Source organism: Oryzias latipes, chromosome 24, assembly GCF_002234675.1.
Source record: "Oryzias latipes chromosome 24, ASM223467v1".
NCBI classification, from domain to species: domain Eukaryota; kingdom Metazoa; phylum Chordata; class Actinopteri; order Beloniformes; family Adrianichthyidae; genus Oryzias; species Oryzias latipes.
In genome coordinates, this window is record NC_019882.2 from 2,972,790 (window position 1) to 2,985,308 (window position 12,519).

The 12,519-nt window shown below is 40.6% G+C and overlaps 1 protein-coding gene across 2 annotated transcripts in view; it reads left to right on the top strand.

The window, feature by feature from the left end:
• Positions 1-1,700: 1,700 nt before the first annotated feature.
• Positions 1,701-12,519, top strand: part of LOC101174149 (major facilitator superfamily domain-containing protein 2B) — a 31,496-nt gene continuing 20,677 nt past the window's right edge. The window contains exons 1-2 of one of the 2 annotated variants that reach the window (XM_011491442.3): positions 1,701-2,186; positions 2,461-2,795. In XM_011491442.3, the coding sequence (XP_011489744.1) occupies positions 2,478-2,795 (318 nt within the window). In that variant the 5' untranslated portion in view covers positions 1,701-2,186; positions 2,461-2,477. Of the gene's footprint in view, positions 2,796-12,519 lie in introns of both variants that reach the window. The other variant, XM_011491440.3, reaches the window with a different exon arrangement.

Genomic DNA, 12,519 nt, shown 5'->3' on the forward strand with positions numbered 1-12,519 from the left:
ATGAGCTGACACACACAGGATATTGAAGGTCAGAGAAGGAAATGTCTCCATACAAACCCAGTCCTGGATGGATGCTGCAGACGCCGTCTTGTCCCCAAACCTCAGGGCCGACCGAAACAAACACATTTCTTTTGTACCTAATAATCCTAAGCATGCAGAAAATCACTCTCCCTTTTACTTCCCCATTTCCCTTCTCTTTGCTTAAGCGGGCAGCCGACCTTTCATTTTCCACATTCCTCTTCACGGGTTATCAAAAACATACCCGCTGTAATGCAGGTCAGATGCCTGACTCTTTGTCAGCAGTAATGTACGCGTGCAGGGCTTTCTGGAAATTACAGAGGCGTCTGGCTTCAGCGGTGCACGTTTTCATGACTTGTTTGTCGTCACGCTTGGAGGAGAAGCTTACTTACTTTACAGGAGAGGCAAAGGCCAAACACACCATAAATCCCCTGACACACCAGTATAAAACAACGTTGAAACGGTGGAGTTCTGCAAACAGACAAGACTCTTTGTTCTGGGCTTTAATGGAAGTGTCATGAAAATGTAAAATAACGGTAAAGTTCTTCCAATGGAATGCAAAGATTTAAGATGCAAAGCCACATGAAAGAGACTCCGCCTGCTTCAGTCACCGTGCAAGACACAAATGAAAAAAGTACCTAATGCGGTCCATCTGATGAATGTGGGAACATCGTACTAATGTAAATCCATTTTTGTAAATGTCCTTATGTCATCAGCAGCACAAATAGCAAGAAGAATAAAGTAAATAAAGAGTGCAGATTTTTAAACAAAGGTGACAACAAGCATGATTTTTAAAGAAAATAACTGTTGCATTTCCTTTTTTTTAATCTTTACAACAATCTTGTACCCAAAGAAGAAGAAGAAGAAGAAAAAAAGATGACAGTACAGAGGGGTAAACCGTCAATGATATACATTAAAATGTAGCGAAGGTTAACAAAAAAAAAACACTGTTGCCAAGGAAATCCAATAATTTACAGTTTTTGATTGTTCTAAAACTTACATAGACCTGTTCGTCATCCCCAGACGACCAAAAAATAAAATGGTTGCTATGGAGATAAATCCAACAGAAAAGCCGCCATTTTTTAAAAAAGTTTTTTTTTCCCCCATCAATTTGTCACGTGCAGCTCTGACCAGAGAGGCTGGAGCAGGAGGGGAGAATAAGACACATGACTTTTCTTGTAAATTATTTACAAATCATGGAACTATAACACAACAACTTGGATATTGCCTCCCAACCCAAACAATTTTTGGGTTCAATATTTGTCTCCAAATAATAAAAGTCAACTTATTCATTTGAAACATGATCTAATCATTAGCAGCTGAAATGTAAAGCTTTTGATTATTAATAAAAGTTGATCTGAATTGTAGCTTAATTAATTGGAATATCTAAAGACTGCAGGGGTGTAACAAATGAATCGATCAATCCAAAAAGATTGATCCGTCTAAAGCAAGTTGTTAATTGAATCAACCTAAACCATTCCAATTGTTTTAAAGTGAAATAAATCAATTTTTTGATATTGGAAAATACCATTTGGATTGAGGTACGTTATTGTACAGTAATGTTAAATAAACTATCACAGCGGACAACCATTCAATTCACTTCAATGCCTTCATTTCCAAATTAAGACAGGAACAGATTGCTGCCTAATCTTAACTCTAGTTTGGAGAACTTTGACAGATAGGTGGATAATTCAAAGCTATTGTTTTTTTTTCCAGCTTTTATTAAAAACTAAGGTAAGTATAGTCAAATCTCAGGAATTTGTAATGATGCAATCATTTATTTCCTCACAAACCTTCAGAATCCACTAATTTTATTCTTCTAAACAAAAACACAAAGAAAATGTCTCTCCACATTCCACTTTTTCCCACTTTCTCCAGAAAGCAGGTGTGCAGGAAGTAGAAATTAAGCCTACATTTGAAGTTTTCCTGCCACAAACTTTCCCTCCAGCTCTGCAGGAATGTGGGGAATGTTTGGGACCACAGATGGGCTGGCTCTATCGGAGCATCCTTTCATGCCCTCCCTCGGCCGCTGCAGGGCGCAGTTCCGTGTCTGGATGATGCTGAAGGCAGGAGTGGAGCCTCAGAGCGTCTCCATCCTCCGCAGTCTCCATCCTGACGCGCTGACAGAGCCCACGGAGCAGCTGCTGCTTCCCCATCACAGCCAGGAGGTGAGATGATCTCCTTTCTCCATCTCAGCGAGGATGTGCACGCAGGAGGTGGAGGCGCTAGATAAAGGAGGACAGACACTCCTGCGCGGGACGCTGCGGGTTTGGTGGGAACCCGTAAGAACAAGCTCTGCGTGGATTTCTTTCAGATCTGCATCGCTCTTGATTTGCTCAATTTTTGCGCGCTCATTTGCATCTGAGGAGATGTGCGTGTAGGTCTGGTGCACTCCTTGAGTGACAGTGCTTGACGTTGCCCTTCCCACTGGCTTCATTCCAGAGCAGAGCGGCGCGTGAATGGCGGCATACAGCAGCAGAGTTTTGACAGAGGAGCAGGAGGAGCTCCGCGCGTCCACAGCTGGCGTTCACGCAGCGCGGAGCCACATCCACTTCCAGCCTCTGGCGCGCACCGCGCAGTGGCAGGTCACTCTCACGCACACGGGGAGCCACAGCCACGCGCACTTCATCACTCCCTCACACAGACAGGCGCACGCGTACAGCTGCCGCCTCACACACGGCGTCTCTGCCATGAGCAAAGGGGAGAAGGGAGCGCACGGCTCCCCCGGGAAGATCAGCAAACCCAGTGAACCATTGTTCCCCAAACCCTCCCACCAGGTGAGTTCATCATCTTTTCTTCCACAGGTTCCTGGTTTAGAACCCCTAACAGAGAGGTTTTCTTGTGTCTCTTGTTTTGGATAAAACTGAATCGTGCATTCACTTCTACTTGTATGATTAATCTGTTTTAATTTGGGTTGAATCCTCTGAGATTAGAGATTAAAAATTCCTTGTTTGCCCTGTGGATTGGCTTTATCCCTTGGCAGCAAAAAGAGAGCAAACAAACATCACTGGATTGGATTTATTTCCATTTTTATCGAAAATTAGTTTAAAAAAAGCTGCAGTTCAACAATGAAAATGAGAGACAATCGTTGCCCCATAAACCCAGACCAATAGACCAATCCTTCCACAGTACAATGCCACAGCTATTAGTCATTTATCTTCCACTTTTAATGGCTCAGGTTGGCTGTGAAGCAGCGTTACATCACAGCTTTGGGATGTCTGTGAAGGTGACCAATGCAGTTTAAACCAGAGTTATTGGTGATAATGGATTTAATCCATCAGGTTGAGGAAGTAGGCTACAACATAATGGCTGCTTATATATGACCCTTAGAAAAAAACGAAATTAGGTTTTAGATATTATATAATTTAAAACAGAAGCACAAAAAACACACAGATTGTGACTTAACTCGATGCACACCATCCCAAGTGTTAAATCTTAACTATTTTTCTCACCTTTTTCTTAAATTGGTTTGGAGTCATTGATCCATGTCCAACGCTCCCATTTATCATCCAGCTTGAAGCAGGTCAAATAATAAAAGTTCTCCTCTGCCACTTCTGTAGGGGGCATTTGAGAAAATTCCCATGAGTCCCCCATGTTTGTTTGTTTTGCCAATGCTTTAGAGTTTAAAAAAGGTAAAATATGACTAAAGTTTAAAATAGCATGTTCAAATCTATAGAAATTGCCATCAGCATTGTGAACTTGCCCATCAAAATAAAACCACAGAGCTATAAAAGAAAGATAAACAATGGAAACAAACAATAAATGGATCCCAGAGAAACTTCAAAAACCTCTAAGCCAAAAGTTAATCAACATATGTAATAAAAATGTTTACAAAAAAAGGAAATTAAAGGTACAGCGAGACTCGGTTTTAAGTTGTTCAGGAAGGGTCCCCTTTCTGACAGGGGGCCCCCCAAGCATTTCCAACAAGCAGCTCCTCTGCAGGCAGAGCAGCAAACATGCACTCCTTCAGGAAACTAACCCGCTTTTTTTTTTAAACATCATTATAAATTACCCCAATAATACAAAAAAAACATATTTCCTTCATTTCAAATTACAGTTGCAACCAAAAGTTGCTTTCAATGTCCTTTTAGTTTGGTGATTATCGATCACATAGATTATGTTTTTGGATCTTAAAATTGCTCATTTAGCAAAATAACTTTTCAAAAGAAAATCTTTTCATCGAAATACTTTTTTGGAAGCTTCAGAGGTGTGTTTCAAAATAAAAGAAAATCATTAAGTGTTTTTATTTTTTTTATGGGTTAGACTAAGCCCATAAAATACGGAGCCCCTAAAGGGCCATTGATAGAAAAAAAAATGGAGGAAAAAAAATTTTTTTTGAAGTAAAAAATTTTTTTTGAAGTTAAAAGGAAAAAAAAAAAACTAACTGGTGCGCACCAGTTAGTATCAGAAGATATCAGATAGTTGACCTGCTTGCTCATTGTGCACCAAGTAGCTACAGTTGTCTTGAAAATGGCTAAAGTTGAGGATATGGTGCGCACCTGAAACTAACTGGTGCGCACCAGTTTTTTTTTTTTTTTCCTTTTTACTTCAAAAAAAATATTTTTTACTCCAAAAAAATTTTTTTTTTACTCCAAAAAAATTTTTTTTTCACTTCAAAAATTTTTTTTTCCCCTCCAGTTTCTTTTTTTCATCAATGGCCCTTTAGGGGCTCCGTAATAAAAGGCTGTCAAAACAGATGATTAATCAATTATTTTCATTGAATAATTCCCTTTTCTGCAAGATTAAAAGGACTTTTTAGAAAGAATGTTTGTATTTTTTCCCCAAGATGCGTAATCTATTTACAATAAAGTTGTCCAATTAGCAGACTTGATGCATAGAAGATGCACCAAATGATTAAACGTGAGAAAACCCAGTTTTTTAACGGAGAATAACATTCTTATAGTGACATGAAAACAATCTTAAACATGTTGCAACCTGAACTCTTGAACTCTTAAGACTTTGTTTTATTATCCTCTCAAGTGCAGCTTTTATTTGGAAAGCAAAGGGAGGTGGATACAGACCAGCCTCTCTTCTAAGCAGAGAGATTCATAAAAAATATTTCAAATAGCAGATTTTTGTCAAAATGTTAATGCAAATCTGAATAGAGATTTTACTAAAATGCAAAACGGTGATTTTTAAACAGGTGATTTTTTTCAGTTATGCCGCTAAATCCTCTGAATCATATTCGTAAACATTTGTGCGTTTTTTCTTTAAGAGCAAGGCTCGCTGGAATTTGACTAATCCTTGCTCCTAAGGTGTGAATATTAAACTTCTGTAAGTGGATTCTGTGGTATGAAGTTATAATCATGTCACCAAATCCCTCATTTCATTAATGACACTAAAGTGTTTAAATGTGTTTTTTTTCCTCCCGCGTCTGTTATTACCCTCCGTGGCTTTAGAGCATCATCTGCCTTATCAGTCCCTGCTTTTGTTCCACTCATCCTTCTGCACATCTGCAGATAGCATCTCAGACAACAGCAGAGGGGAAATCCTGTTTACCCCCCTTTGATGATGAGAAGTCGGTGATGAAAGATGGAGTGTTAAGATTTTGGTGGGAAGTGTTTAGAGCAGAGCAGGGAGAGTATTTTTGCTCATCGACAGTTAAGCTGCTCTCTCCAGACACCAGAGACTTTGATTTTTTTTTCTCTCTCTCCAATTAGGGATAATTGCAGTGAGAGTGGAAGCAGAGAGAGGCTTGAAGTCCGAACCGCAACGCAGCCTTTACTTACCTCCGTCTTGTGATTGAATAATTACAGTCCTCCCTCCTGGTAATTGTCGTTCCCCAACCTTTTCTTGTTTTGAAGAAGCAAAGATGGAGGAGGAGAAAACCTGAGTTGGGTAATAACAGTCCGCTCTGGCTGTGGTTTTGGTTACTTTGTTGATTTCTTTCTTTCGCATAGCTGTGAGGGGAGGACCTGTCAAACAGCCCTGCGAGCGCAGACATCAAAATGTGACAGGGAGCAGGGAAAAGTCATAAATATGGGTCTCTGCAGACTGTGGTGTGTCATCTCACTGCTACGGAGAGATGAAAGTGCGGCACACATGGTGATGTCCGATGGTTTCAGCAGAGCACCGCGAGGGGAAGCTTTGGTTAGCTGGGCCATTTCTGTTTGTCGTACAGACATGAGGACGGGAACCGTTGGCCGGTTTATCCCTCAACGCCTCGCTGTCTGCCTCCGCTGACCACAATGCAAACAGCGGGGGGTCTCCTCCTGATCCATTTTTAATACAGACATCCACTCTGAGAAGGGAACATCTGTCCGGCCTGCTGGACTTACTTAAACAGAACCACAGCCCAGAGAAATCTGTGGATTTAAGACTTTATTTGAGGCAGAATATTTGTTATTTGCTGTATTTTTATTGCTTTCCACAAACAAACAGTCAAAGCTGAGAATTCCTGCCACCTGCAGCGTAAATATATGGAGCTATTTTTAATATGTGGAAGTTTTCTCAAGTCGAAACCCTTTTTATAGTTTGTTTGGTGACAATCCTATATTTTAAAAATCAATTTGCATTACAGCTTCTAACGAGCTTTGATTTCATATTCAACCTGCTAAAGTCTAAAAAAATGAATTTGTGTAGTTTGTCTATCATGAAGGCTCTTAATTTTATTATTATTATTATTATTTTGCTTTTGTAGTGCTTTTGATCCCATTTCATTTCGGAGAAATGTCAACATTTCTTTAGCTGTTTGTTCATTTAGCACAAAAATATCTTCATGGCATTAAATAAAATCACATAACAGAAAAGAAACTATAATAACATAACATAGAAACAGTTAAACGAGCAGAGGTGGAAAAGCCACCCTCAGATAGACAAGCGATAGAGAATTAAAAGAAAAGAAAAAAGGTAAACTAACAGAAGAAGTAAAATAACAGATTTCTTGTTAGCAGAGTTGTTTTCACGCTTTGGTCCTGGCGTGTGTACCCAGTATCCGACTCAAGAACGGGAGAAAAAATAAAGAGACTTTTCCACGTTAGTTGAACTCCAACTTTTCACACAACTTTATTTCTCAACTGCTTCCTCTTACAGGTCACGTGATCAACAACAGAACCACTCATTGGCAAACGTCACAACACATCACTCATCACTTGTGACTGATTATTACAACTGAGAGCAAAACATATGAATATGTTAACACCCCCACTTGTTCTCAAGTTGTCATATTATTATACTAACTTAACTATAGTAACAAAACTTCTGTCATCTTATCATACTTTAAGTACATAAGATTAAACTCCAAACATAAAACTCGCAAACTTATGCAACTTAAATTTTGTTGCAGGCTTCGTCATCACATCTGCCACCATCTGGTCAGTTGGACAATATTCCAAAATGATTTTTCCTTCATTCAGAGTTGACCTTACAAAATGGTATTTGATGTCAACATGTTTACATCGTTGCATGCTTACAGGGTTCTTTGCTAGCTTTATAGCCCCTTGGTTGTCTTCATAGACTTTGGGTAAGGTGTAATTGTACCCATCCATGCCCTGTAGCAGTTGTACTAGGTACATACATTCCTGAGTAGTTGCAGCTAGTGCCATATACTCAGCCTCACAAGTGGATAAAGCGACTGTAGGTTGCCTTTTTGTCTTCCAAGAGATCAAAGGACCATTCTCACTTAAACTGACACAATAACCGGTTGTGCTTCGTCTGTCACTTATGTCTGTTGCCCAGTCTGCATCACTGTATGCATGTAATCCCAGTTTTGTATTTTCACATCCCCTGTAACACAGTTCCTGATTGATTGTACCTTTCAGGTATCTTAGAACATGTCTCACAGTAGTCCAATGTTCTTCTGTTGGTTCATTAAAATACTGAGACAGTTTACTTACTACAAAACTCAAATCTGGTCGTGTACATGTAGCAAGATAAATAAGGCCCCCAACTGCCTCTCTGTATTTACTGACGTCAGCCATTTTTTCTGCAACATTTGTGTAAGTCAGTTTCTGCTCACATGGGGTTGATCTAGGTTTACAATCCTGCATGTCAAACCTTTTCAGTATCTTTTTCACATACTCTTGCTGTGTCATTTTTACAATGCCATTAGTCTGATCAAAATCAATGCCAAGAAAATGCTTCAGTCTTCCTAAATCTTTCATTTTGAATCTCTCAGTCAGTTTTTCTTTCACAGTTTTCAGCGCATGTTCACTGTTACCTGCAAGGATCAAGTCATCAACCCATATAATGATGATCACTTTTTCATTTTCTGTTTCTTTTGTGTAAACACAATGATCAGCTGGGTTTTGGACAAAATTACTTTCAGTCAGATATTCATGCAATGTCCTGTTCCAATTTCTGCCTGACTGTTTAAGTCCATATAGCGACTTCTCAAGTTTGTACACCAACTTTTTATGATCTGTAGTCGATTTAACCTCATAACCTTCTGGTTGTTCTACATAGATCTCGCAATCTATTGGTGCATTCAAATAAGCAGTTTTAACATCCATCTGATGTAAAATTAGGTTTTCCTCTGCTGCTTTTTGCATCAACACTCTTATACTCGTCATGTTAGCTGTAGGGGAAAATGTTTCCTCATAATCAATACCTTTCCTCTGGCTAAACCCTTTGGCTACATATCGTGCCTTGTATTTCTTGGATCCATCCATGTTCTTTTTGATGGCGTACACCCATTTGCCCCCCACTGCTTTCTTATCCTCTGGTAGGGTTGTAAGTGTAAATGTGTCATTGTCCTTCAGTGCTTGAATCTCATCATCCATTGCACTTGTCCATTCCTTCGACCTGGATGAAGTAACAGCATCTCTAAATGTTAGAGGTATGTCACACACAAGTCTGTAACAATAATCAATGTTTGTCAACACTTGGTCCTCCTCCACTCCGGTTACGTAGTCACTCAGGTAACTTGGTTTTTTTCTATTTCTGGAGGGGTATCTTTTAGACTCGTTTTCTGTCTCACAGTTAGGCTGCGTTTTACCATGAGCCTCTGGTGTGGTAGTAGGTGCTGGACTACGTGCACGCGTCTGTCCCACATCAGATCGTGTTTCCTTGTCAATAGCCCTGCTCCTCACGTCACTGTCGTCGTCAAGTGGGATATCCGTTTGTGTTTGGTGTTCAGTCGTACTTTTTCTTACAAACTTCAAAAGTCTGTGTTTCTGCACTTTCCCCTTCTCTGGGAAGTAAACCATGTACGCTGGACTATTTTTGTCGTACCCAACAAAAATTCCTTTCTCTCCCCTTGAATCTAGTTTTCCTTTGTTTTGTTTGTAAACAAAACATTCAGTTCCAAATTCTTCCATCTTGGAGAGGTTTGGCCTTCGCCCTGTCAACATGTAGTACGGTGTTTGTTCTGTGCGATTATTGTAGCATCTGTTCCTTACCACAGCTGCTGTCTGCACTGCATAAGGCCATAGTGCTTTAGATAAACCCCTTTTTGTCAGCATGCATCTGGCCATGTCGAAAAGTGTTCGCCAGTTTCTCTCAGCTGTGCCGTTTTGGTGGGGCGAATATGGAGCTGATGTCTCGTGTCTGATGCCATTTTGGCTAAGAAGTGACTGATACTGTTTCCCTGTAAATTCTGTACCATTGTCAGATCTTACACATTTGATCTTGCCATACGGTGCCGTATCTGCAATAAACTTCTCAGTTGCTTGCACTGTGTCGCTCTTATGTTTCAGAAAATACACAAAGACAACACTGGAATAATCATCAGTGAATGACAGTGCAAACCTGTACCCTTCTTTAGACTCTGGGTCTATTGGTCCTGCTAAATCAGTGTGAACTAACTCTAGGGCAGCTTTTGCTCTTCTGTCAGGTGCTCTGTTCCTTGTTTGAACAAACTTTCCCTGTATGCAAACTTCACACTGTTTCTCTGCTTTACCCTTGACAGTCATCCCATCAACAACATTCTGCAATTTATAAATGTCTTCATAATTACAGTGACCAAGAATCTCGTGCCATGTTTGAATATCGAAACAACCTTTGGAATGATCATCACATTCATCCTCTGTCTTTAGAAAGTACAGTCTTTTCTGCTCATAGATGTGGAATTTTGTACCATCACTATGTTTCAGGAAGTCTTTTCCTTGCTTAAAGACCACTGTTGCTCCATTTGTGGTTGCAGCTCTCACAGAGAAAATATCCTGTGGGTATGAAGGGATGTACAACGCCTGTCTTAGCGTTGCCTTCTTCCGTCCCCCTTCGCTGTCGACCAAACATACCTCAGCATCTCCTCTGCGTTCTGCCACCCCATTGCATCGTGTGCCGTCAGCTAGCTCCACGCAATGTGTCTCTGGCTGGAAGCTGTCGTCAAACTTTGTGAACCGTGTAATATCCGTGATTATATGCGACGTAGCTCCTGTGTCAACCATCAAGCTGCTCCTTCTTGCGGTGTCTTCTTCTGCCTTATCCAAATCGGTGACTTTAAATGCGTATTCCTTACTGCTGCTGGTGTCCTCAGAGGTTTTTCTTGCATCATCTCGTCGTTGTTGTCGCCTGCATGTTGAGTCTCGATGTGTGCCACTCTTACACAGACTGCACCACTGTTTTCGGTGACATGTTTTAGCCTTGTGTCCTTTCTGTCCGCATCTGAAGCATGTTATATCCACACAGTCGGCACCGGCATCATTTGAATTTGCTCTCGCAGGCCTCCTCCCCGCCTGCACTCTCACCTTCATGACATTGTCTTCCGTTGCTGCAACTCTCATTTTTTCTGTGTCTTCATAGCTCCGTAGTTTGGTTTTAAATTCTGCAAATGTCACTGTAGTTTCACTCTGTGTTATGTGAATAATGAAGGGTTTAAATGAGTCTGGCAGTCCCTTCAAAACCATTGCTATAAGCAGCCCGTCACTCAAAGTCTCTCCAGCATTTCTCAGTGCTGTGATGGCAGTCTCCGCACGGATGACGTATTCTGTCACACTCTCGCTGTTGGATTTCTTAAGCGAGGTCAGTTCAGTATACAGGCTTATGATCCGGGGTTTACCTTTTCCGGCATAATAATTCCTCAAAATCTGAAGAGCCTTTCGTCCATCATCTGTTGCCTCCCGCATCACCAGTGATAGACTTTTATCATCCAAAAATTGGATTAATTCAGCGTAGGCCTCCTCATTTTTCGAATCTCCGTCTTCTTGCTCGTCGTCGGATTCCAAAATTATTTCCTTTAGACCCAACAGTCGAAGATGGCCAAGGAATTTTGTCTCCCACAGCTCATAGTTCTTTTCATCTCCGTCAAAAACTAGTCGAGACCAGCGAGCAGCGGATTCTGCAGCTCTTCTGCTCATGTTGCTACCGCTAAAAACAATGCTAATGCTCACCGGGACACGCGGTGCGTTGCGTCTTTTCACTCGGTGGAAAAACGTCGGGTAGACTCAGACTGGGCCCATAACCTGTTAGCAGAGTTGTTTTCACGCTTTGGTCCTGGCGTGTGTACCCAGTATCCGACTCAAGAACGGGAGAAAAAATAAAGAGACTTTTCCACGTTAGTTGAACTCCAACTTTTCACACAACTTTATTTCTCAACTGCTTCCTCTTACAGGTCACGTGATCAACAACAGAACCACTCATTGGCAAACGTCACAACACATCACTCATCACTTGTGACTGATTATTACAACTGAGAGCAAAACATATGAATATGTTAACATTTCTTTTTATTTTCATTCAGTATATCCAAATGTAGTTTGATTTGGGCGGTGGCTGAGACCAGCCATCGCTGCATAAAGACAGTGTAAACAAAACAAAAAAACTGCAAATGAAAACGAAATTCTGCAAATAAAATGGGTAACACGAAAAATGAACAAGAAAGTGTGTCAATATGTTAGTGTTCAATGTCAGTCTGTGTACTTTTTAACGTGTAACTTGTTTCGGCCATGAAGCCCGGGTTTTGAAGGTAAAAGGGAGGATTCCGGACTGGTTTAGTGTTAGCTTCGATTAACATGGAAAAATGTGCAGACACTAAAGAGAAGAGAATCAAGTTCTGCAGCTTTCCTCCAACATGCAGCAAAACACAGCTGCATGAAGCACCGCACACAGCCTCACTCTAGACCAGAGTCCACCTCAGACAAACACGACTAACAACAGAGACTGAGAGTCTGGAACAGAAACACATCCGAGTGGAAAGAACTGACGGCTCAATACTTCTAGCAGCCTACTGTGGATGTTGTTGTTTTTATCATTATCGTTATATGGATGAATGTGAAGTTGGTGTTATTTTATTTGCAGAAGTGTGTCTTTTATTTGTAATGTAATTTATTTTTATTTGCAGCGTTTCTTATTTTGTTTGCACGGTGGCTTTTGTTTACTGTGATGGCGGGTCTTGGCCACTGTAGATTTGCAATTAAGTCTCAACAAATATTTGGTTGAGTCTTTTTTTATTTTGTTTTATACATTGTCAAGGATTTGCATTGTACAGAAGATCAGTGTGAGTACTCCATGAATTGGGTCCATGGTATCTCATAGATAACTGTTCTTGGCTTATTGTGTATAAAGGCTGGTGTAGGAGCCTGTCTTGTTGGACTTGTTGTGAATTTGGTGATCATAGGTAAA